Source organism: Symphalangus syndactylus, chromosome 20, assembly GCF_028878055.3.
Source record: "Symphalangus syndactylus isolate Jambi chromosome 20, NHGRI_mSymSyn1-v2.1_pri, whole genome shotgun sequence".
Classification (NCBI taxonomy): domain Eukaryota; kingdom Metazoa; phylum Chordata; class Mammalia; order Primates; family Hylobatidae; genus Symphalangus; species Symphalangus syndactylus.
In genome coordinates, this window is record NC_072442.2 from 44,634,031 (window position 1) to 44,658,982 (window position 24,952).

The 24,952-nt window shown below is 52.7% G+C and overlaps 2 protein-coding genes across 7 annotated transcripts in view; one reads left to right on the top strand and one right to left on the bottom strand.

Moving 5' to 3' along the window:
• MPP2 (MAGUK p55 scaffold protein 2) overlaps window positions 1–13,711 on the bottom strand; it is a 34,447-nt gene extending 20,736 nt beyond the window's left edge. The window contains exons 1-3 of one of the 6 annotated variants that reach the window (XM_055256760.2): window positions 13,542–13,711; window positions 8,409–8,472; window positions 2,229–2,347 (exon numbers count right to left, since the gene is read on the bottom strand). In XM_055256760.2, the coding sequence (XP_055112735.1) occupies window positions 2,229–2,347; window positions 8,409–8,472; window positions 13,542–13,643 (285 nt within the window). In that variant the 5' untranslated portion in view covers window positions 13,644–13,711. Of the gene's footprint in view, window positions 1–2,228; window positions 2,348–4,441; window positions 4,602–5,251; window positions 5,530–8,408; window positions 8,473–11,132; window positions 11,150–11,471; window positions 11,651–13,541 lie in introns of those variants that run through there. The other 5 variants (XM_055256761.2, XM_055256764.2, XM_063629115.1 and 2 more) reach the window with 5 other exon arrangements.
• Window positions 13,712–21,621: 7,910 nt separating this feature from the next.
• Window positions 21,622–22,403, top strand: LOC129469443 (uncharacterized protein FAM215A-like). The gene has a single exon (XM_055256039.1). The coding sequence runs from the start codon at window positions 21,725–21,727 to the stop codon at window positions 22,076–22,078; it is 354 nt and encodes a 117-aa protein (XP_055112014.1). The 5' UTR covers window positions 21,622–21,724; the 3' UTR covers window positions 22,079–22,403.
• The last annotated feature ends 2,549 nt before the right edge of the window (window positions 22,404–24,952 follow it).

Here is a 24,952-nt window from a genome sequence, read left to right on the forward strand (position 1 = left end):
TCCCCACTCCAGTGGGACGTGGTCCTCCACATCCCATGCCAGGGCCGGCTATAGCCAGCCTGTGACAGAGTCCCCACTCTATAGAAAACCCACCACCTGGCTATACCTTCTTTCTCCCCACCCTTGATGTCATTGCCGACTTCCTGGTCACCTCCACCACCATGCACTGAAAACCCTGGGGACTGCCTCAGTCTTCTCCCCGTCTTGACGCCTGCCATAGCCCTACATGCCAATGGGTGTGTGTACAAGCCCATCCCACTCCTGAGCCTTCCATTTCTGAGTGTCTTCAACACTGATGACCTACCTGTTCCACTGCAGCCCCATCCTACATTATCATGGCATCCCTAGAACTGTCCTCCTTGGAAAACTTTCACCTCCTACCTCCCTTCCTCTGACCTTGGTCTTTTTCTCTTCCATCTGTATCCCCACCATCACCCCTCAAATACTCTGTGACCTCAGAGAGCCACCGAGCCTTCACCTCCATTTTCTCCCTGTTCTGCCTCTTTCCAGCCTGGGCCTTTTTTCTCTGAGCCTCTCTCACCAGCTCCCTTCACAATTCCCTGCATCCGACTTCCACAGCCCCAGGCCAGTACATGCCCTGGACCAAAGCCCCCGCTCCTTTCTCTTCCTCTCTGGATAGAGTCACCCCCACCCTGGGAAATCAGGCACCTGACATGGACAGTCGAGGTCCCCATCCATTTAATTCCTTCTCCCCTTCAGTGACCAGTCAAACCTTCCCTTCTGAATCTTCCTGCTCCATCTCTGATCCCTAATTCCCAGGAGAGGACTGCTCCACCTTCACCAAGAAATCTGAGCAATTAGGTCTGATTTCCCACAGCTCCTAGCCTTGCCTCCAACGCAGCCATGGGCACCATCACCACCTCCCCTCCTCAGGAGAGGGGGCATCCTTCCACACTCCCTCAGGCAGGATCCCAGGTGCCTTGCTGTCCCCTAGCCCTCACTGCCAAACACCAAGTTCTACCAGTTTACCCTAAGGTCTGGGACCACAGCTCCAGTTCAGGCTCTTAGCGTCTTATACTCAACCCACTAAAGAGCCGCTAACTGGCCTCTCCAACTTCAGATATAACCCCCCAACAGTCCTCCACATGGCTGCCAAAACACCCACATTTGGCCATCATATCCCTGCTTAGATACTGTAAAGCCTGCCAGGCACGGAGGCTCATGCCTGTAATCCCAGCACTTTGGGAGGCTGAGGCAGGCAGATCACCTGAGGTCGGGAATTCGAGACCAGCCTGACCAACATGGAGAAACCCCATCTCTACTAAAACTACAAAATTAGCTGAGCATGGTGGCACATGCCTGTAATCCCAGGTACTCGGGAGGCTGAGGCAGAAGAATCACTTGAACTCAGGAGGTGGAGGTTGCAGTGAGCCAAGATCACGCCATTGTACACCAGCCTGGGCAACAAGAGCAAAACTCCTTCTCAAAACAAAACAAACAAACAAAAAAAACCATAAAGCCTCCCTGATACTCACAGAAGGACGCCCAAGCACCCACACACAGCCCCCAGTGCCCTCCAGACCTGCCAACCTTTGCACAGCTCGCATTGTCTCACACTTGAGGCTCAGCCTCACACCAGCACTTCCAATCCCCTGCACACTCCTGACTCTTTCTTACCTCTGTGCTTCTGCTCAAGCTCTTCTGTGGCCCAGAATGCCCTCCCCCTCTTCCTCATTCTTCCACTCAGCTCAAGTGGTCCTTCCTCCAGGAAGCCCTCCTCGCCCACCCCAGGCTGGGTTAGGCACCTGTCCTTTATGCTCCCAAAATGCCTAGTGTATCTACCTCTATCACTGTCATTACCAAATTGTCCTATAATTTTCTTTTAGTGAATCTCTCCCCAACCTGATACATGGCAGGTGACCTTAGAGAGACATGCACACAAAATGCCCAAAGGCAGAAGGACAGGCAAGATGAATTCTAGAGATTCTCCAACATGTGCATGCTGGGCCACACCAATCACACACTCCACAAGCTGGCAGTCACTAAACATCCACCCACGCACTCACCAGACAGGTGTGGGGGCAGCCCCCTCTACCTGCAGCCACTCAGGTCATCACCTGGGCATGATTTTCTTCTACAGTCCCCTTCAGGGGGGGCCTCTTTTGCCACATGTCCCATTCCCAGGGCCCTCTGTAGCTAATACCCCATTCCCTACTGTGCCTCCCCAAGCACAGTGCCCTTGTGCCCACCTCCCTGGAGCACTGTACCTTGGCCAGGGATCTTACTATGGGACTTTCCATAATGCCTCGAAGGAAGATCAGGTCCAGCTCTGCAGCCCCCGTGGCATTGGGGAGGGATCCCAAGTTGTCCAGGACTTGCTGCATGGCTGGGGGAAGGTATGGGCAGTGAGATACACAGGTACCAGCTGGGTACAGAAGACCAAAACACACCACAATACTTGCAACTTCCCCACCCCCATGTCCCACAGAAGACAGCCCCTCCCTGGCAACATTCCCCTCCCTGCCCAGCACAGGCACCCCAGGCCCTTGAATGCCTGGGACAGGGATCCTGGAGGAAGGGGACAGTTTCCTTGGCCTGTTCTCTCCACCCTAGGTAATGCCAGCCTGAGCAGGTGGGAGGCTCCAGGCAGCTGGAAGAGACTCTGAGGTGGAGAGAAGGGAGAAAGGGAAGCAGGTGTCAGGTTCCAGGTCCTGCCCTGTACCAGAAAACCACAAGCTGTCGGGTGGATCACTTGAGGCCAGGAGTTCGAGACCAGCCTGGGCAACAAGGCAAAACCCCATCTGTACTAAAAATACCAAAATTAGCCAGGCATAGTGGTGTAGGTCTGTAATTCTAGCTACTCAGGAGGCTGAGGCAGGAGAACTGCTTGAACCTGTGAGGCAGAGATTGCAGTGAGCTGAGATCACACCACTGCACTCCAGCCTGGGTAGCAGAGCAAGACTGTCTCTGGCCGGGCGTGGTGGCTCACGCCTGTAATCCCAGCACTTTGGGAGGCCGAGGCGGGTAGATTGCCTGAGGTCAAGAGTTTGAGACCAGCCTAGCCAACATAGGGAAACCCCGTCTCTACTAAAAATACAAAAAGTTAGCTGGGCATAGTGGCAGGCGCCTGTAATCCCAGCTACTCGGGAGGCTGAGGCAGGAAAATCGCTTGAACCCAGGAGGCGGAGGTCGCAGTAAGCTGAGATCCTGCCATTGCACTCCAGCCTGGGCGACAGAGCAAGACTCCGTCTCAAAAAAAAAAAAAAAAGAAAAGAAAAGAAAGCCACAAGCTCCTCACTCAACCTCTAGATGGGCTGAAGCCCAGGGCTCAGCCACCTGTACCTGGCAGGCTCAAGGATGAGACAGACAGTACTTGGAGCAAGTCCCTGAGTACAGGCCCAGAGTCAAGAAGTAGCCACACGGGTGCCAGGGCCTGCAGAGCCTCCAGTCTAAGCACCACTAATTCAGTGTGACATTGTACAAGTCACTGTCCCTCACTGGCCTCAGTCTTTCCTGCCTGTAAAATGGATGGATTGGGCTAGATGATGTCTACAGGCCTTCAGCTCTGAGTGACAATGATCTGTAATCACTGAGAAATTAACATAGATGATAGGAAGTCAAAGCTGAGGCCTGGAATGCTGGCAGGAGCTAGGGAAACAGGCACTGGAGGCCTTGGTGTGACCCAAAGGCCGAGGTCACACCAAGTCATCACAGGGATAAGCAAACTCTCAGCCCGGAATGGAACATAACGGAGGACACGATGACACCTGCAGCTGGGCCGCAACAACGCCCCTGAGACCTGAGGTGGGGGCTGCCTTCACTCACTGGCAGAGGTGGGAGTTCCAGGCTGTGGCAAGTTCCGGGGAAAGGAAGCGAGAAGCAGAATGTGCCCAGCTGGGGGCAGAGATGGGTGAGGGGTATCATTACTCTGCCACCATGCCGCCCACGCCTACATCTGCATAACAGCACCCAAGCCACGGAGGACAGGGGAGGATGCACCCCTGGCGCCTCTCAATGCTCTTGTCAGTGCCCCCTCCTCCAGGAAGGAACAGGAGTGGGGAGGAGGGGGCACTGGAACTGGAGCTGGCAGAGATGGTTCAGGGACTCCTGGACTCCCATCTCCGTCCTCCTCCTGCTCCCTGCCTTCTCCAGAAAAAAAATCCAAGCTTGCCCTTCAGACCCCTCTTGCTCAGGCCAGGGCTGGGCATTGGTCAGAGACCTGCGAGGCCCTCAGTGGGCTCTGAAAGAGGCCAGGGCAGGGACCCTTCCCTTCCTGCCAGGGTATGCCAGATTCCCTCCGTCAGTTATCTGGGGGAGGACTGAGCCAAGGGAGTTGGTGCCCTCTGCCCAGGACAGCTCTCCTGAAGGTGCCCTCAGATGACCTCTCCCAGGCCACCCTCCCCAGATGCCCCAACTCTGCTGGAGGAAGGTAGGCTAAGGGGCCAGCTGCCCCGCCCCTATCTGGCCCGCCCTTCCCTACCTTCCCTCTGGAGCTCCGCTTCCTCAGAAGACTCCAGGGATATACCCTCCAAAGAGACCCCGCTGCCTGGGCTGCCTGCCATGGCGGCCCCCAGACCCTGGGACTCCCCGAGCGTCCTATACGCCGCCGTCTGCCGCCTCCCCAGCCAGAGCCTGGCGGGGCTGGGGAAGGCGGGAGTCGGGGAGCGCCCTCTGAGGAACCAGCCAATGGCAAGGCTCAGCCGCCGTGACCGCCTTGCTGATTGGCTAAAGCCCCGACTGGCGCTGCGCGGTGCAGAGCAGGCGGTAACCCGGTGGGAGAAGGGTGTTAGGCGGGAGCCTTAGTCCCACAGATTGCCCGATCCCCAGCATGTCAGTGTCGGTGGAGATGGGGAAGAGGGGGCTAACAGGAGGTTTTGGGGAGGGGGTAGGCATGCTGCCCCTTCAAGACTGGCGCGGTACCCCGAGACCCTCCCCTCACAGCCAACTTCAGGAGACCCGAGGGAGAAAAGTCTTGGCCCATCTTGTCCCTGTACCCTCTTTTCTAGAAGCCCCTCCTCTAATACACCCCATGCCACCTCCTCCCTATGCCCTCTGACCTCTGCTCTCAGTCCCCTGTCCAGGCCCTGTTTCCTTACAGTGGTCCCTCAGTCGAAGGAAGTCCCCAAGAACGACTCAGCCCTCCACCGAAGGCAGCCTCACTTGGGCATGGGGCAAATACCTCAAGCCTCAGACGCCTCCCCCTACCCGCCCTTGGTCAGCCACTGGGAGGCAGGGTACGTGGGGGAGGTGGCATCGCTGTGGGTAGGGACAGTGCCCCAGCCCTGCTTACCCCTCGCCTCACAGCAGCTTCTTCCCCTCCCCCATCTCTGATGAGCTCTTCCCCTTGATGAAGGGGGTGATGCCCAGGAAGCAAGTCAGGCATCTTGGAACTCAGTTCCCCAGAAAGGAAAAGTGAGGGCACATTTGCACACAGGGAAAAGTGTGGGCAGAAGGGAGGGATTCAGCTCCGCCCCGGTGACCCCATTCCTCTGAGATCCTGTGCCCAAGAGGCCACCATCAGGGTACTGCAGCCTCCACTCAGCCATTCCCTGAGGAGTGGCACCAGGTCGCATAGCACCCCTGGTTGCCATGGCAGTAGAATTACACACCAGGACAGTAACCCAGGGATGGAGGAGAGATTTAAAGGGACAGCTCCACCTGAAAGCAGCAACATATCCCAGCCTTGATCCAAAAAAGGGAGGGAATCTGGTGACAGGGGAAGAGGGAGCAAGGCTGCAGGTCAGGAGATGCCAGGTTCAGGATCTCTAAGTTCTCAGCCCAGTGCCACTGCCCATTTATCTCCCAGCTCTCAGGAAAAGGGCCCCTGACTTTACCCAAAGTAGATATGGGGTCTCCCTGCAAGAGGAATACACCCATACCCTTTCCCTCCCTTCAACCATACCGACCGTTGGGAAAGGGCGGAAAAAGGACCTTGTTAGCTTTGCACTTTGCAGAGTCCAAGGCAGGGATCTGCCAGGGAAGGAGGAGGGAAGGGGAGCCTGAACTCAGAGGCGGGGACACAGCTGTTTCTCTATCCTGTGGGAAGTATAATGACCACCAGATAATAAGGGGCAGAACCCACTATTAGATTTTTGAAGCTGGGAGCTAATGTAGCTCGGGATAGGACAGAGGCTGCCTGAAGGAAGAGAAACACTTTGTACTTCTTCCTTTGAATATGAGAAGCCAGGAGCAGCCCCTCGAACAACATGAAGGGGAGCAGGAGCCCCAGGAGTCCTTTGAGGAAGCAGAACCCACCGCCACATCCCAAGGCTCTACTCCATGTCCCCCATCCTCCCCCACCATGCCCCCATCAAGTGGTCTGCAACAAGGAAGTCAAATTGCTGGGCTTCCTCCTCCTCCTACGCCCCAGTCAGGTACTATTGATGGGTTTACTGGACAGCCCCGGATGGAGAAGCCATTAAGCACAGGCTCAGGAGTGGATTTAATTAATGCCTAAGCAGCTTACAGTGGGGCCTAGGCAGGCTGAAAGAGGCGGGGAGACCCCAGGGAGCCCAGCAGGCTGGACAGGAGATGGGGGACTGAGCCCTCCAATGCTGCAGAAGCTGGGGACATTAGTGCCATCCCTCTACTGCAAGGAGAAGAGGCCTTTCCTGGACAAGTGTACCACAGTTTAGGCCCTGGCTCACTCCCTTCACTTTCTCAGACAGGAGGGACAGAGGAATCATTCTACCCAAAGTGGCAGCCCTGGAACCTCTGGCAGAGGCAGTAGCGGAGCCTAGAGCAAGGGAAGGAGCTGCATAGGAGGGAGGCATCCAGGCAGGGGGAAGTTCAGACAACTCAGAGCAGAACCATAGCAGTTCCCAGCTGCCCGGGCCTCAGAGGGCCTCTAGCACAGGGAACTTAACCTTCTGGGGTCCTGCGTGCACTACAGGAATCCATGAGCCCCTAGAGTGGAATGTACCTTTTGTGCATGGATATATATGTCTACGATGAGGGCTCACTGCTGTCACCAGATTCTAAGTGACTCAGGACCAGTAAAAGTTAAGAACAGGCCAGGTGTGGTGGCTCATGACTGTAATCCTAGCACTTTGGGAGGCCAAGGCGGGTGGATCACCTGAGGTCAGGACAGCCTGGCCAACATGGTGAAACCCAGTCTCTACGAAAATACAAAAATTAGCCGGGCATGATAGCAGGTGCCTGTAATCCCAGCTACTTGGGAGGCTGAGGCAGGAGAATCACTTGAACCTGGGAGGTGAAGGTTGCAGTGAGCCGAGATCCCACCACTGCCCTCCAGCCTGGGCAACAGAGTGAGACTCCATCTCAAAAAAAAAAAAAAAGAAAAGAAAAAAAGAAAAAGAAAAAAGTTAAGAACACTGATCTTGTCCCATCATCTCATCTTAGGGAAATCTGAGGTCTTCAAAGGGAGGTGACTGTTTCAAGGACACAGGGTTAATGCCAAAATAACAACTCAGGCCAGGCACAGTGGCTCACACCTGTAATCCCAGTACTTTGGGAGGTCGAGGCAGGTGGAGCGCTTGAGCTCAGGAGTTTGAGACCAGCATGGGCAACATTTTTGTCTTTACAAAAAATACAAAAATTAGCTGGCCATGGTGATGCACACCTGTAGTCCCAGCTACTCGGGAGGCTGAGGTGGGAGAATGGCTTGCGGCTGGTAGGCAGAGGTTGCAGTAAGCCAAGCTTGCGCCACTGCACTCCAGCCTAGGCTAAAGAGCCAGAACTTGTCTCAAAAACAACAACAACAACTTGGTGGCAGCGGCAGCAACAGCAGCATAATAATTATGACTATTCCTAAAAGTAATGTGCTCTCCCATTATGGCCTTTGCGTCTCACAGCAGCCTCTTTACAGAAGAAATGCGAGCTCCAAGAGGTTAAGCAGTTTGCCACTGAGGCTTTGCTAGTTTGTCTGAGTGGCCCACTCCCTTGTCCCAATGCCTCCTACAGAGCCACGTCTAGGTATCCTGACCTGGTATTCTCGTTCCTTCACTCACAGCTTCCTGACCCCCAGTACCCCCTGTCCACCTCTGGCATATGCTGGCCTAGTGGGCAGCGATTATGGACTTCTCAGCCCCAGGCTGTGCTGCTGTAATCCCTCCACCCCCAAGCCATTCTCCAAGGCCCAGCTCCGGGGCCACCACCTGAAGGCCTGGTCCTATGCCACTGCCCTCCAGCAACAGTACGGGTCACCTCTGGAGCATGTATCCCCTGCCCTCCACGGAGGTGAGTTGTGCTCCAGCCCTACACTGGAGCAGGTATGGATCTTATTCCTTCTCTTCTCCGTTCCAGCACAGGAACCCACACAGAGGAGATGGTCACAGCAGCTGCCAGAAGGAATGGCTGAGTGGTAGGGTGGACAGCAGCGGAGCCAGTTGGTTCTTATCTGGAGCTGTGCAAGTGCCCACCCCTAAGTCCTCCCCTGGCACCCTCTGAACCACTGAAATAAGCTAACATCCTCACCCACTTCTTACCAGACTCAGAGTTGGTGGCGGCAACCGGCATGGTGAAGGAGGCAAGGGCTCTGAAACGTCTCTCCTGGAGAGGGGAGAGAGGAGGATGAGCGGATACAAGGGCAAAGCAATGGGGAAGGGAATAGGAAGAGCCTCCCCTTCAGGACCAGCCAGAAAGGTAGGGGAGAAGGTGCTGCCCAGACAGTGGGGGTTGGAGAACAACAATGATTCCAACAGTCCTGGGAAGCAGGAAGAGCAGGTATTACTTGCCTATTTCTCTGAGGAGGAGGAGACCAGGGAGGATAAGGGAGGTTAACTGATTTGCCCAAGATCACAAAGCTAATAAGGAGAGCTAAAATGAAAATCCAGGTTTTATGATTCAAAAATAAGTATATAAATAAAGTGTTTCTTCCTGCTGTCTTTTTTTTTTTTGTTTTTTTTTTTTTTTTTTTTTGAAGAGGAAACAGGTAGAATTTATAGAGGGTAAGAACACAATTTGGCTGAGCAAGGTAGCTCACACCTATAATCCCAGCACTTTAGGAGGCTGAGGCAGGAGAGTCACCTGAGCCCAGGAGTTTGCGACCCACCTGGGCAACATGGTGAGACCCCCATCTCTACAAAAAATTAAAAATTATCCGGGTGTGGTGGTGCGTGCCTATGATTCCAGCTACTTGTGGGGCTGAGGCAGGGGGATCTCTTGAGCCCAGGAGGTAGAGGCTATGGTGAGCCATGATTGCACCACTGCACTCCAGCCTGGGCAACAGAGCAAGAACCTGTCTTTAAAAAAAAAAAAAAAAAAGTCATTTTAAAAATAATAAAAGAGTCCATAATTTGAGCCAAAGTAGAAAACATGAGTACTCCCAGACTCCCTGAGAGCCAGAATCACATTGATTTTATTTGCTTCTGGAACCTAGGCCTACCAAAGCGTCGATGTTCCACAGACATTTATCTGGGGGGCTGACAGAAGTGATATCTACCTCTCCATGGCCCGTCTGGCTTGCTCTCTCTCCTCTCTCCCTTTCTTAGCTCAGAGCTGGCACAAGGAGACCAAGTGCTCTGGGCAGAACCAAGCATGGAGTCTACAGCCCCAGTTTCCATTCCAGGGCCTCCCCAGGCTAGGAGTGGCTCCCTCATTCTCCCAGGAGAGGGCAGGGGGTTACCCCCCACCCTTCTTCCCTTTGCCTTCCTGGGCATGTGCTGCTGGATAAAACCCAATTCCCAGTTGCCATGACAACAGGAGGCAGTGGCTCACAGCAGGGGTGGGGAGTTGGGGGAAGCATCTGGCAGTGCCCACTTTAGGACTGAATGCCTGCTGAGTCCTGGGGGTGGGGGAACCACAGCAACTCCACCTCCCTCCAAAGAAGATTCTTCCCAGAGGACTAGTACCTGATTTCAATAAAACCCTCTCTGCTCCCATTCCCTTCTCAGGCCTGAGCCGGTCACCTGAGCTCAGGTGACAGAAATTACAAAAGTGAGGGGGATGGTTCCCTTTCCTCCCAGCTCTGCCCCTAAGGACATGGAAGAAAGGTGCTTTCAGGGAGAGGAAGGACACCCCTATTCAGGCTACACCCAGGCTGGAAGAAATGCCCAGGATCCACTGTGCTGGCCTGTGCCCCTGGTGCCAATCTCTACTCCCAGAGAGCAGGGAGGAGGGATCCCTTCCCTCCCGCTCCCAGGCCTTGATGACCTGGAGCCTTCTCCTGGCTGGCGCTGCTCTCCCTCATAGGGTCAGAGAAGAGACTCCAGAAGTCCTCCTTCCCTAGAGCGTGGAGGGTGGGAAAAGGCAGGGAGATTCCTGTATGAAATCCCTGCGCTCAGAAGTCTTGCCCAGCCTGCCTGGGTTTTCTCCCGGGGAGTCGGTTCCCGCGACATCGGCTGGCTTTGCTCCCCCACGCCCGTCCCAGCCTCTGAGAGGGCGGGGCCTGGCTGTGCCCACAGGAGAACGGCAGTGCCAGGCAAGCTAGCCTGGCTCCGTGCCAAGGTCCTGCACCCAGACATCTGGGAACCTGCACCTTGCCTTCCAAAAGCCTGGGCCCAGATGTCCTCTCAGCTTTGCCTCCGAGATATCCACATCACCCAAAGTGTCCGTAGGCGAGCGAACCAACAGCGAAAGGGAGAGGTTTCTTCCAACCTCCCACCCATCCCTCCATCCATACACATACAAAGAGGTGCGGAGAAGAAAGGTCTGACAAAGGCGCTTTGGAGAGCGAGAGGTCGCGGGGAGGTCTGGACAGAACTGAGGGCCAGAGGATGGGGTCGAAAGGCCAGGAGGACGTGCATGCTTGGACAGTCAGATCACCCCTGCCCTAACGGACCCAGCCCTAACACCCTGGACGCTAGGACCTGGGGGAGAGGGGCGTGTTGTGAGCCATCAAAGAAGGCTCTCTGCTTGCGCGCCCGCCGGAGACCAGGGATGAGGTCACTAAATGACTGCCCCGGCCACCAACCCCCACCCCGTCTTTATCCGCAGCCCCCCTCCCCTTAATTGACCTAACTTTCTAACCCTGGCTCTTCGCTTCTGGCACCGGTCCCCTCCCAAGTCTCCAGACCCTAACCCTGGCTCCCGACCCGACCCGCCCCGCTACAGCCTGGGAAGCGGCAGAAGCAGCGCGCCCCTTTCTGCGGACCCCCTCCCAGGGAAAATTGTGGTGTTGGCTGCCTAGGGGGACCAGGGGGCTACCGGGACCCAGCGCAACCTCTGTCTCGCTCCCCAACCCCCGGAAGCGCTAACAGCACGGTTCTTACGTAATGCCGGGCTTCAAAGTCCCCCCAACCCGCACAGCCCCCGGGGAGGCCGCGCGCATACCCGGGCCCCTCACAGCTCACCACCTTGGTGCCTGAAGCCACTTTGGAGCCCCTACCGCAGGGGCGGGGACCAGTGTCAATGGGCGGCGGGGCTTGGTTCTCCCAACCAGCACCCCAGAAAGAGGGCCCAGGGGCGGGTGGAGAGGGAGGGAACGAGCCTGGGTGAAAGGGGCCTGTGGAGTTTAAACCCAGTGAATAGGGTCCTAAGTGCCGTGCCAGGACGAAAAGGAGGCGGAGGTCTTGGGGTGGGTGCTGGCCCGGGGGCCGGGGGACGCCTACCTGCGCCCCGGGGAGCCCCTAGCTCCGGGCGGCTCCAGCGCAGCCGGGCGCTCAGCGTTTATTGCTTGTCAATCGCTAGCCCGGCTCTTAAAGCGGCGAGGCCTCTCCGCGAGGGGGCGGAGGCCCGGAGGAGAGGGGAGGGGAGGAGAACGCGGAGGCCGGCACAACTCGGAGGAAGTAGTCTTTCCCAGCAGCTGGTGGGGGGGGCAGCCAGGTAGTGGTTTGGGAGACACCGCACAGAACACGACGCCCTGCTGGCGTCCCACTGGGAAGGGTTAGGGAGGCAGGACTGGTACCAGTACCTGCTGGTGTCCCTCGGCTCTCAAGGATCCCTTAAAAGGGCGATGGTAAAAGTGCCTAATGAGACCGGCTTGATTACTCCGCCCACCCCTCTTGGCTTAGACCCGCGTTCTAGTTCCAGGCGTGCCTCACTTTTCCTCGTTATCCTGCTTCCATTTTGAGAAAAGGAATAGGAGGACTTTAGAGAGACTCCCAGGAAGCAGGATACCAGCCCCAGAAGGCCTCGGGATCGGGGCAGCTTTTTAAGGACTCGGAGGGTGGATATCTGGATTCCAGACTTTCCAGAAATTTTGCAAAAAAGAGGAAATGTCTTCCTGAAAGGATTCAAGAGCCTATTTTAGGTCTGGGTGAGGGAGGCCTGGTCCATTTCCCTGTCTATGGAATAAAGAAGTAACTGGCTAGCCTTCCTCAGAGTCCCAGCCAAAAAAGTAAATAAAGGGTTAAACCCACTGGCCCGCCTTCGCCCAGCCTCCGGCTCCACCCCAGATCTGCTAGTAAAAGATACTGGGCCTCCAAATACGGGAGGCTCTGTGCAGTGCGACTAGCATTTGGGGCTAGCTACGCTACTTCTCCGACCTCGGCGTTCCGCCACCCAGTCCAGTTGCTCTTAGCAAAATGTGGGAGTCATCCCTCTTCCTTGCTAACTGGATTCCTAAGATCATAAACAGACTCCATCTTTGGCCGAGCGTGGTGGCTCACTCCTGTAATCCCAACACTTTGGGAGTCAGAGGCGGGAGCATCGGTTGAGCCTAGGAGTTCGAGACTAGCCCAAGCAACATAGTGAAACCCCATCGCTACAAAAAATAAAATAAACAAAATTAGCTGGGCGTGGTAGCGCGCGCCTGTAGTCCCAGCTACTTGGGAAGCTGAGGCTGCAGTGAGCCGAGATTGCAACACCGCACCCCAGCCTGGGCAACAGAATGAGACCCTGTCTCAAAAGAAACAAAGAAAAGAAATGGATTACACCCTGGAAACTTGCTTGGAAATCTCAGAAATTGGCATCTATCCCGAAAGCAGGGGACGACTGGTCCCTGGGTCCCAAGACTCAGCTCTCCCCTGAGTTCCAAGGGTATAAGTTTGGATATAGGCAAAAGCCACAGAGGCGGCCAAACTGCTGAAAACCACATTGTTTAGGTGACCCAGGCTTTTACTGAGAGAAGAAAGTCATCGAACCCAGATAGCTTTGACAGGAATTGCAGGCTTTGTTCTCTAAACAAAGAGGGTTCCTGGAGCGCATTGCTTGCAGCTCTCTCCTCCATCCGCAAGAAGGATTTTCTAATCCTTCTTCTTTTTTTTTATTTTGTTATTTTTTGAGACGGAGTTTCACTCTTGTTGCCCAGGCTGGCGTGCAATGGCACGATCTCGGCTCACCACAACATCTGCCTCTCGGGTTCAAGCGATTCTACTGCCTCAGCTTCCCGAGTAGCTGGGATTACAGGCATGTGCCACCACGCCTGGCTAATTTTGTATTTTTAGTAGAAACAGGGTTTCTCCATGTTGGTCAGGCTGGTCTCGAACTCCTGACCTCAGGTGATCTGCCCACCTCAGCCTCCCAAAGTGCTGGGATTGCAGGCATGAGCCACTGCACCTGGCCTAGAAAATCCTTCTAATTGAATTCAGGAAGAGTTCCCCTTTCCATTATAAAGGCTACCCTCCACTCTCACCTGTCCACCTCTGGGCTGGAAATCACTCAGCTATTTGTATTTTGGAAGAGGAAGGCTCTTGAATCTCTACAAGATATTAATTACTTCTCAATCAAGCAATTATTACCTCCATAGCAACCCACATCAAACCTTCCATTCCATTTAGGAACCTCAGGACAGGCTGGGATCTCAGATTCCGGCCCACCTGGGGAGGTGGAGCCCAACTCATTATTCTTAGCAGCTGCCCTGCTGCATTCTTAGGTCAACAAGTATCTCTCTAATAAAGGCCTTGCAGAATGCCAGTCTCTCACATCTGTTCAGGACCTTACAATTGACAAATTGTTTCATTCTCACAACAGCCTTGTGCAATTACAGAATGAGAAGAAACATTTCTTGATGCAGAATAGGATGCTCCTCTTCTGTGCCAGGCAAGGTACCACTTTCTGTGATACTGAGATAGATAAGGGCCCTGACCTCCTAGAGTTCACAGTCTGGGGTTGAAGTTGGGAAGGAGTGTGTTACGTAGATACAAAAAGCGCTTCTTGGTAGCACAGTTAAATGCCATAATAAAGGTGCAGTGTGTCCTAAGCTGTTCCCCAAAGGAATAGAGGTGCTAATGGTTGGCAATGGAGTAGCTGGGAAGGCAAGCAGGTTTGAGGGTCGGCAATGCATCCCCTAGCTGTTAAGGGCTGCCCCTTACCTCAAGAGGGGAATGAGTCCTCCTTCTCTGAGGTCTGTAATTAGCTCTGCCTTCCTCCCTGCCTCAGCCTCAGAGGTCATAATGGCGCAGGTAGTATCTCTCCTTCCCCCAAAATCAAGGTATTCCTATGGTGGTGTTCAGCCCAGAGTTTTGGGAGTCAAGGCACAGAGAAAAATAAAACTCAAGAGTGTTAACAAATTTCCAGCAGATAAGGCTTAGCACTGAGTGATGTTGCACTTCCTATAATGACCAGCAGGGGCCACCAACAGCTATTCCCAGTATATCTACACCCACCCTCTGCGGTGCTTCGCCTCCACACCTATGACTGGCCAGTGCCTAGTTCTGGAAACCTTATTTATGGACTATACGTAAAAAAAAAAAAAAAAAAAAAAAAAAAAACTTGGTGGAGGTGCCATGGCTCACACCTGTAATCCCAACACTTTGGGAGGCCGAGGTGGGCAGATCATGTGAGGTCGGGAGTTCAAGACCAGCCTGGCCAATATGATGAAACCCTGTCTCTACTAAAAATACAAAAATTAGCCGGGTGTGGCGGCGGGCTCCTGTAATCCCAGCTACTTGGGAGGCTGAGGCAGGAGAATCGCTTGAACCCGGGAGGCAGAGGTTGCAGTGAGCCATGACTGCACCACTGCACTCCAGCCTGGGCGACAGAGCGAGACTCCGTATAAAAAAAAAAAAATTTAGAGCTTTCAATGGACTACATAAAATTATATAAATATTTGCCTATAAACTATATTTGTGTTATTCAACTAATTAGTATGCATATTAGAAATCACACACTTAGGGATGAATTTTTATTTTCATTTATTTATAAATAAATAAACATATTTTGAGACAGGGTCTTACTCTGTTGCCCAGGCTGGAATGCAGTAGCATGATCATAGCTCACTGTAGGCTGGACCTCCCAGGCTCAAGCCATCCTCCTGCCTCAGCCTCCAGAGTAGCTGGGACCATAGCTGCACGCCACCACACCTGGATAATTTTTTAAAAATTTTTTGTAGAGCTAGAGTCTTGCCATGTTGCCCAGGCTGGCCTTAAACTCCTGGGCTCAAGTGATCCACTTGCCTCAGCCTCCCAACATGCTGAGATTACAGGTGTGAGTCACTGCACCAGGCCAGGATTAATTTTTTTAACTATAAATAGAAATTCCAATTTTGTCTTCCCACACCCAAAAGGATCATCTTGCACACCCCTAGGTGCACACCCACTTTGGAAACCACTGTTCTAAAGGAAAAGCTATGCCGTCCTCCCTGCCTCAACAGGGCATCCAGACAGGAATGGATCCAGGCAGCTTTGCCTTCCCACCAGGACTAAACCAAGGCCTCCGTGAAGAACCAAGTTTCCTGGCCTCTTGCTTATCACACAACCTCAAGACAGAAATTGAAGCCCCCTCCGCCACTACCACTACCATTACCACCAGCCTGGCCTGCGTTCATGTCAGATTGCCTTTCTAGAGGGCAGAGCCCCAAAACCTCCCTTGGAAGCAGCATCTGTTTCTCCACCTGGCCCAACAATTGCACTTTCCTTTGCCTCCTGATTTTAGTCTGCCCACCTCCCTATTGGGGTGGGAAGTTCTGGAAACAGACAATTTTGTGTTGAAATCCTGGCTCAGCCACTTCGTGTGTGTGTCTTAAGCCAGTTAAATAACCTTGCCAAGCCTCAATTTCCTCATCTGTACAATGGGGATAACAACTTTGGGAGAGGATGAAGGTAGAGTGGCTGCCACGTGCCAGGCACACAGAAGGTGTTCCATAAACGCAGTTCCCTTCTGGGAGTAGGTCTAGGCAGGTTCTAGCTAGGTGCCAGCGGGCCATGGGTGGTTAGTCCTTATCTCTGGCTGTCTGCTGTGTCCTGGCTGACCTCAGGTTCTCCTGCGGAAGGCAAGATCCACCCCAGGGCTTCTGGAGCCCCAGGTATCTGTTACAGATAGCATGTCCTCTTCTCGCTGCCCACACACTCTTTACTGGCACCTTGCCCACATCCATCTGTGCCATCCACTTCTCTTTTCCTCCTCTCCCTCCAGTGCCTCCACTGAAGTGCCAAGGGCTTTGATATGGGCATCATGTGAGGGGCCAGTAACAGGTGGCCCATCGCCAAAGTGGGGAAGAGTTTGCAAAAGTCGGTGCATCAGGGTGTGGGGTACATGCCTGTAGTCCCAGCTACTCAGGAGGCTGAGGCAGGAGGACCCCTTAAGCTCAGGAGTTCAAGACCAGCCTGGGCAACATAGTGATTCCCCAATCTCTCATAATAGTAATAGTAGTAATAATAATAATTTTTAAAAGTCAGTGCAAACCCTGGGAGTAGGGAGAGTCCTGCTAACCACCCCAATGACCCAATGTCTATTGCTGGAGCCCCCTCTACAAGCCAACCATAATTTGAAGTGTCCCTGTAGACCCTGGACAGGGCAGAGATTGATGAGGGAGTGGGTGAGGGAGTGCAGGAAGCTTCTGGACAGTAGGAGTTGAAGAGGGGATCAAAGCAGAAAGCAGACGCAGTTAGACGCCCTGGGGACCACACGAGGCACTTGAGTTGCTCTTTGGAGACAGATCAGAGGAGTGTCCCCGCTTGAACTAGTGACCTGGAGGAGAGCTGTACATACACATACACCATGCATGCGTGCACACACTCACATATACAGACACACACACTCACATACACTCACTCTCACATATATGCACACACTCACCCTACACACAATCACACACACACTCAGATACACTCAAATACACACACATACACCACCGCACACACTCACATATACACACACATACATATCCCTACACACACTCACATACACACAGAGACACAGGCACTCAGACACACTCAAATACACACATACACACACACTCATATACATACACTACACGCATACTAAGGCACACATACATATACACTCACATACACACTCACATAAACACGTACACACATATGCCTACACACTCACATACACAGACACACTCAGACACACACACTCAAATACACACATATATAACACTCATACACTCACATTTACCCATTCATGTACACACACACACAGATACACACACACACACTTATATGTACACACATACATACACGCATACACTGACATACACATACGCATACACTCACAGACACTCTTGGACACGCAGACACTCTTGGACACACACATACACTCACAAACACAGACACACACTCAAATACACACTCATACACACACACTCATAGACACACACACTCTCACACACACATACTCACACATACATTCATGTACGCACACATCCTATGCTGCTTCCCTCCCTGCTTGTCCTGGGCCACCGCAGTGCTTACCAAGTAGATTGGAACCCAGACAGAAGAGGTGGCCGGGGCTGTGGAGAACACTGGGTGGCCTCAGGCAAGCCATTTGTCCTGGGCTTTCCCTGCTGTTAAGTGGGCAGGATAATATCCACCTCGCAGGCTCTGCGACCACTGCATGGCCTGACAAAAATGCGTTGTGAGCCATGACGGGGGAGCCCTGGGCACCCAGGCCGTGCCCTGGTGCCATATCCCTTCCTAGGAATGCAGGACAGCCCATCCCAGAGCTATTCTCTGCCCCTCCCCTGCCTTGACCACCCAGCGACTCTGTCCCCAGCCCTGCTTGGCACCAACTGCCCAGGTCCAGCCTCCCCCAAGCCCCACAGGGATCTTCTTGTTGCCCTCCTCATTGGGGTTTACCCACCCTGGGCTCACCCTGTGCACCTCTCCTCTCTGAGGTGCCTGGGGACAGAGCATGGGACCTCCTGCCTATTCCCTGCCACCCCATAGGGGCTTCAAGCCCTCTGGCACCTCTACTTCCAGCTCGCTTCCCTGAGGTACTGGTGTGGGGAGATGTGGAGCCCTGGGAAGGGGAGAAGCTGCCATCTACCCCTCCCCCAAAATTGCCTTTTTCCAGGTCAGAGCCATTGTGGGGGACTGTCCCCACCCTCAACAGTACAGACTGTAGGAGCACCCGCCATCACCCAAGGCAGACTGGGAATCTGCAGGTTCTTGGCAGCAGACCTCAGATAAAGAAACAAGCAAAGAGGTCAAATAATTTGTCCAAAGGCATCACACGGGTCAGTGTAGAGCTGGGGTTTGACTCCAGGCAGTTGGCCTCAGGCTCCACTGCAGATGCTGCACCTTGCTTTGCAGGTACTATCATTACCTTCATTTCATAGATGAAGAAGCTGAAGGTCAGAAGAGTTCAATGACTTGCCCAGGATCACACAGAAAGCGAGTGGTGGAGGCACGCTTAGCGGGTAAGCTTAGTAAAAAGCTTAGTAAAGAGATTGACTTAGTTTTCCATCAATTATTTTTCAATTGACAAAACTGTGATAACTCACAAAAACAGCTGAACATAAACAACACTTTAATTGACTTAAGACTATACATATAGGCCAGGCGCAGTGGCTCACGCCTGTAATCCCAGCACTTTGGGAGGCCGAGGCGGGCGGATCACGAGGTCAGGAGATCGAGACCATCCTGGCTAACACGGTGAAACCCCATCTCTACAAAAAATACAAAAAATTAGCTGGGCGTGGTGGCGGGCGCCTGTAGTCCCAGCTACTCGGGAGGCTGAGGCAGGAGAATGGCGTGAACCCCGGGGGGCGGAGCCTGCAGTGAGCCGAGATTGCACCACTGCACTCCAGCCTGGGCGACAGCGAGACTCTGTCTCAAAAAAAAAAAAAAAAAAAAAAAAAAAAAAAAAAAAAAGACTATACATATAATCAGTGTTTAAAGAAATAAATTCCTGGAAACAATTTGTAATCTTTCTTACTAATCCTTAGCTGCTCATCATGGCTGAGTCTAATCTCGAAGGCATCTAGACTTGATTAAGATACCTTTACTAATGCACCCTAAATCTGTTATTAGCTTGACATCAGACACAGGACTTGAGGACAGCTTAGCAGCTCTTGACAGCAGCTGGCAGGAATGCTGTAATGTGAGAGTCTTCTGGCTTTCAGAGACCACTTTCCTCCTCTAGGGCAGAAAACTCAGCTGTTTGGCCTTGGTTTTTGCATCTGTAAAATGGGAGGTTGGGGGATAGGAACTAGATTACTAAATTCCCTTTCAAATCCATCCATCTAAAAGAGACAACTTTGCACTCTGCTCATAAAAAAGATAAAAATCTTCTTTCCAACAGGGATTTCCAAGAAGTGGCCTCTTGGTAGATATTTCTTGAAATATTATTCCATTCAATAAATATCTATTCTCACCTGACTGAAGTTCTTCGAGGACAATTATATCTTAGTGATCACTGTAACTCCAGCACCTAGTTCAGTGCTGGCCATCAAGTAGGTGCTCAGTATTTTTTAATTAATTAATTTTGAGATGGGGTCTCAATAGGTTCCCCAGGCTTAATCTTGAACTCCTGGTCTCAGGGGATCCTCCCACCTCAGCTTCCTGAGTAGCTGGGACTACAGGTGTGCATCACCACACCTGGCTCTAGGTGCTCAGTTAATACAAGGTGCAGAATCTCTGGGGGGCAGGGCAACACAACAGTGGTTTGTAACATTCCCCAGGTGATTCCCATGTACGGCCAGGCGAGGCCTGCTCGGCAACTCCATGCAGAGAGGACCCCCGAGGCCTCTTTCCTCAGAAGGTAGCTGTGGTTGTGGAGGGCACTCAGGGTGGCAAGGCCTGCTCCTGAAAAAGCTGTGAAAACCCAGAGGAGATGGAAGAGAAGAGGCCACCAACAAGGGACGGCCCCAACAATGCTTCCCAGTGCCCACCCTGCAAAAGGGGCTTCTGTTTAGTACTAAGGACCTGGAGTTCAGAGAGGCTGATCACTGGCCCCCGACCACACCCAGCCAGCAGCTCCATGGTCTCTGGTCCTCACAGTCCCTGGCATTGCATCTGAGAGTAGGGGCAGAGCCAATGCCATCAGTAGGAGTCACTTTTGTCCCCTAACTTAGGGGAGACTGTCCTGTCCTTACAAAGGAATGTGTAAGCACAGCTGATCAACATCTGCATAAGGAAAGATGTTTCTTTATGCATTTCTGGCTCCACCGAGACTCATGACTCAACCAGTCCTGTGGCTGCCAACCAGAAGCAGACTCAGCACTCAAGGACCATTTTCCATACCCCTATATCTGCATGCCCAACCAATCAGCAGCACCTCTACCCTACCCTAGGCCCTGCCCACCAAACTATCTTTGAAAAACTAATCTTCAAGTTTTGGGGGAGACCAATTTGAGTAATAACTATTTCCTGTGTGGCCGGTCTTGTGTCAATTACTCTTTCTTTACTGCAATGCCATGGTCTCAGTGGATTGGTTTTGTCTGTGCAGCAGGCAGGAAGAACCACAGGAAGAAATCATCAGCATTATATGGAAAGTGCTCTCATGGAGACAACCCATCAGGTGATTACCCCAACTTGCTTTGGGAAGAATCCAGCCAAAAAACTTGAGGCCTGCAGCCTCAGGGTGAGAACAAGACAAAAGGGGGATGGAGGGAGATTGACTCGCTGTGTCTCAGCTCCAGAGCAGCACCCTCAGCCTCCCAAGGGTTTATGCAAATCATCAAAGGGATTCCTTGAGGCAAAAGGTTTGAGTCTGCAGTTCTGAGACCCCCAAGGATGTGAGGAGAGACCCAGGACTATCTCCTTTGGGAGGGGCCCCAAACTTGGGGGAAGGGGTACTGGATGCCATCTGAAACCCAAACATAAAATTCTAAGCTCACCCAACCATCTGAATGGACTCCTCCTCTCCTCTTAGCAAAGGGCATTCCAAAGTTAACCTGAAAACTAGTTCAGGCCATGATGGGAAGGGGAGCCCAGCCATGCCTGATTATACCATCCCTCATTTTGGACTTACTGATAGAACAGACTCTTTAAGTCTGATACGAAACATTTACAGTCTATTCTCTCTGATGCCTGCCACCTGGAGGCTTCACCTGAATGATAAAACCTTGGTCTCCACAATCCCTTATCTTAACCCAAACATTCCTTTCTGTTGATTTTAAGTCTTTAGACAATAATTTAACTCTTTCCACCAATTGCCAATCAGAAAATCTTTGATCTACTTATGACCTAGAAGTCCTCCACTTCCCCAACCCCATTCCAGTTGTCCAGCCTTTCCAGACCAAACCACTGTACATGTCACATATATTATTGATGTCCTATGTCTCCCTGAAACACATAAAACTAAGTTGTGGCCTGATCACCTTGGGCACATGTTCTCAGGATCTCTTGAAGGCTGTCATAGGCCATTGGTCATGCATAGTAGGCTCAAAATAAATCCCTTCAAATATTTTACAGAGTTTGACTCTTTTGGTTGACACACCAACCTCAAGCAGGAAGAACCCGGCTCAAGAACTGTCTCTCTCCTTTCTCTCTGTTAGGCATGGTGGGGGAAGGGAGTGTTGTGTTAGGCATGAGGGGGAAGGGAACAGGGTTGTGTGCAGAGGAAGATGCAACTATTACCTTATCAGGGTCCCTGACCTGATGGCGACCCGTGGCGGAGTCTTCACAGCGACAGATACCACTGCAAGGGCAGACCCAGACTGTGCAATCCCCAAAGCAGGTCTCCTCACTCACCGGGATAGATAGAACTATCGGCCCCAATTCCTCAGCTCTACCTGCACCCACCGCTTGCCATGGTTTCCTTGTGGGTGGAGGGTACTTCCCCACCCCCGCCCCCCGGCTTCTGGCTTTTCCACGTGGCTTGCCCTGGCCATGGAATGAAGCAGAAACGAAAGGCTGCCAGTTCCAAGCCCACGTCTGAAGTTGCCTTAGGTGGTTTCGCGGGCCCCGTGCGCTTCCACCGTCACCCAGAAGGCCTTCTCTGGTGCAGCCGCTGCTTCTTCAGCCTCGGCCCAGAAGGAGCGGAGCCCCTGGCCGATCCGCAGGCCTGCAGGGAGCCACAGAGCGCAGCGGCCGGCCCAGCGTTCAAGCTCAAGCACAGGCCTGAGAGAACTTTATTCCAGCCGCCCTTTGGGATGGTTGATTAGGACGCGTTGCTGTGGCGGTAGCTCACCAATCCAATGCGTGCACCCGCTCCTTTATTAGGCTACAGGGCCAGTGGCTCCCACAGGGACCTGATACAACCGTGCGTTAAATAAGGAGCTTATTGAGCTCTCATGTCGTAAGCCGGTGGAGAAGTCCAGGGCTAGTGTGGGGGCTCCGGCGGGGGCTGTGGCCCCCATCCACATGGAGCCTCCCCACGGTTCGCACGTCGCGGTCTTCGGAGCCTTCAGCCCTGAGAGCCCCAACAGTCCACAGGGCGACGTCAGACCCTCTTCCCAACGCCACCCTCTAAAGCCTCGGCTCCGACCGGTTCCACTTCTGCTTCAGGCTCAGGATTTTCACTCTTCTCGAATGGGGGTGGCCCTCCCCTGATCTTCTGAATCGCAACAGCATCTCCCTCCCTCCAGGACCTCAGAGCCAGAGCTGGGCGAGAGGCCCTGACCTCCGGGGTAGGGGTGGCAGCGTCCCTGTGAAGGGGCGGTCCTGCCTCCCATCCCCAGGTGCCCGGCCTCTCCCACCCTCAGCACCCTGCTCACCTCCAGCTGAAGATGCCAGGACACCTCTGCTTCCTCCCTGCCCTCTCTGCAGTACCGCAGAGTGAGCATAAAAGGGCTTAATACAGGCTTCGCCGGTCGTGGTGGCTTGCGCCTGTAAACTCAGTAACTTGGGAGGCCAAGGCCAGAGGATCACTTGAGGCCAGGAGTTCAAAACCAGCCTGGGCAACAAGGTGAGGCCTGTCTCTTAAAAAAAAAAAAAAAAAAAAAAAAAAATGAATACAATAGGTTCCTTTTTCTGGGAGATTGATGTAGAGGAGTGAGCATGTGAGTTGGAAGGCAGGCATTGAGGATCAGCCATTTAAAGCAGCATATAAGGATGTTCAAGGCTAGAGATCCACAGAAACTGAATTTCCTGGCCGGGTGTGGTGGCTCATGCCTGTAATCCCAGCACTTTGGGAGGCCAAGGCAGGAGGATCACTTGAGATCAGGACCAGCCTGGCCAACATGGTGAAATCCTGTTTCTACAATAAATAAAAATCAGCCAAATGTGGTGGTGGGTAACTGTAATCCAAGCTACTTGGGAGGCTATGGCAGGAGAATCACTTGAACCTGGAAGGTGGAGGTTGAGATCACACTACTGCACTCCAGCCTGGGTGACAGAGTGAGACTGTCTCCAGAAAAAACCCCAAAACAAACAAACAAAACACCTGAGTTTCCCTGTGGACACCTTGTCTTTGGCAGCCTTTTTGAATGAGGACTATGTTTTCTCCAATACTATATGGCCTACGGACTGCTCAGCTTTCATTCCAGTGAAAACATTACAGAAAAAACTCCAGGTCAATCCCAGATGTTTCTCCAATCAACTCGGGATGATTGTGTGTCACCTGCTGCCCAGCTAGAATGACACCTCTCCAGGCCTCTGACTTAGCTAGGTCTCCACCATGTGACTCCACCATAGACTCCCCGCCTTCTTCTTTTGCAAACCCTCGGACACCCAAACACCTACCAATTTCAGCCCCTTCTGTGCAGGTGCCGGAAGCCCAGGAAGCACACATCAAGGCTCCCTTGCCAGCGGGGTGCTGCCAATAAAATGTAGTCACATGGAATTTGGGACGTGGAAAGGAGGTAGAAGTCATCCTTTCTTTCCCCATAGCAGCAGGCGTGCAGGCTCTGGCGGTCAGCTGGACTCCATACTCCCCCACCAGTCACCAGCCTGGGGACCGTGGGGCTGCAAGGACCTCAGCAGCAGTTTCCCAAGTTTCCTGACTTCTTCCGTCCTCTGGAAATCAGCTGTGGTAAAGTAGCCTGAAAGCCAGTGGTGCAACCCCCTCCCCCCAACCTTCACCACCTCTAGCCCCTCCAATGATAAGCACTAATTGCCTATATACAACCCCTTTTTGTTTGAAATATCTAGAGTAATTTCTGTTTTCCTATCTGGGGTAGTGGAACATAAGAAGAAATATATATTTGGTCTCTGCCCCCAGTTCCTAACACAAAGCTCCTAAAACCCTTGGAAATTCCTGAATGATGGGGGTGCTGGGAGCATTGTCTTCTTTTTTTTTTTTAATTTATCATTTTTCTTTTTTTCCAGATTTTTTTCCTTTTTTTTTTTTTTTTTAACTTAGGGTATACATGGGCACATTTAACTTTTTTTTTTTTTTTTTGAGTTGGAATCTTGCTCTGTTGTCCAGGCTGGAGTGCAGTGGCACAATCTCGGCTCACTGCAAGCTCCGCCTCCCGGGTTCACACCATTCTCCTGCCTCAGCCTCCCGAGTAGTTGGGATTACAGGTGCCTGCCACCACACCTGCCTAATTTTTTTTGTGTTCTTTTAGTAGAGACGGAGTTTCACTGTGTTAGTCAGGATGGTCTCGATCTCCTGACCTCATGATCCACCCACCTCGGCCCCCCAAAGTGCTGGGATTACAGGCGTGAGCCACCGTGCCCGGCGGGGTTGTAATTTTAAATAGGGGTGTCAGGGTAGGACCCATTTAAAAGGTGGATTTTGAGCTAATCCTTACAAGGGGAGACAGAGCTGGCCATGAGGATGCCTGGAGGAAGAGTCTTCCAGGCAGAGAGCAGAGTGACTGTCATTTTGCGGGAACAGCAGGGAGAAAGGAGGGGGATAAGAAAAGAGTTTGCGGGAGAGAGGTCGGTGTGGTTAGGGAGCTGATTTTCAACGGCTTTCTGCCGTTCTCATGCATCCACCTTACGGTGTGTCTCCCTGTTCATTTTTTTTTTCTTTTTCTTTCTTTCTTTTTTTTTTTTTTTTTTTTGAGAGGAAGTCTGGCTCTGTTGGGCAGGGTGGAGTACAGTGGTGCAATTTCGGCTCACTAAAGCCTCCACCTCCCGGGTTCCAGCAA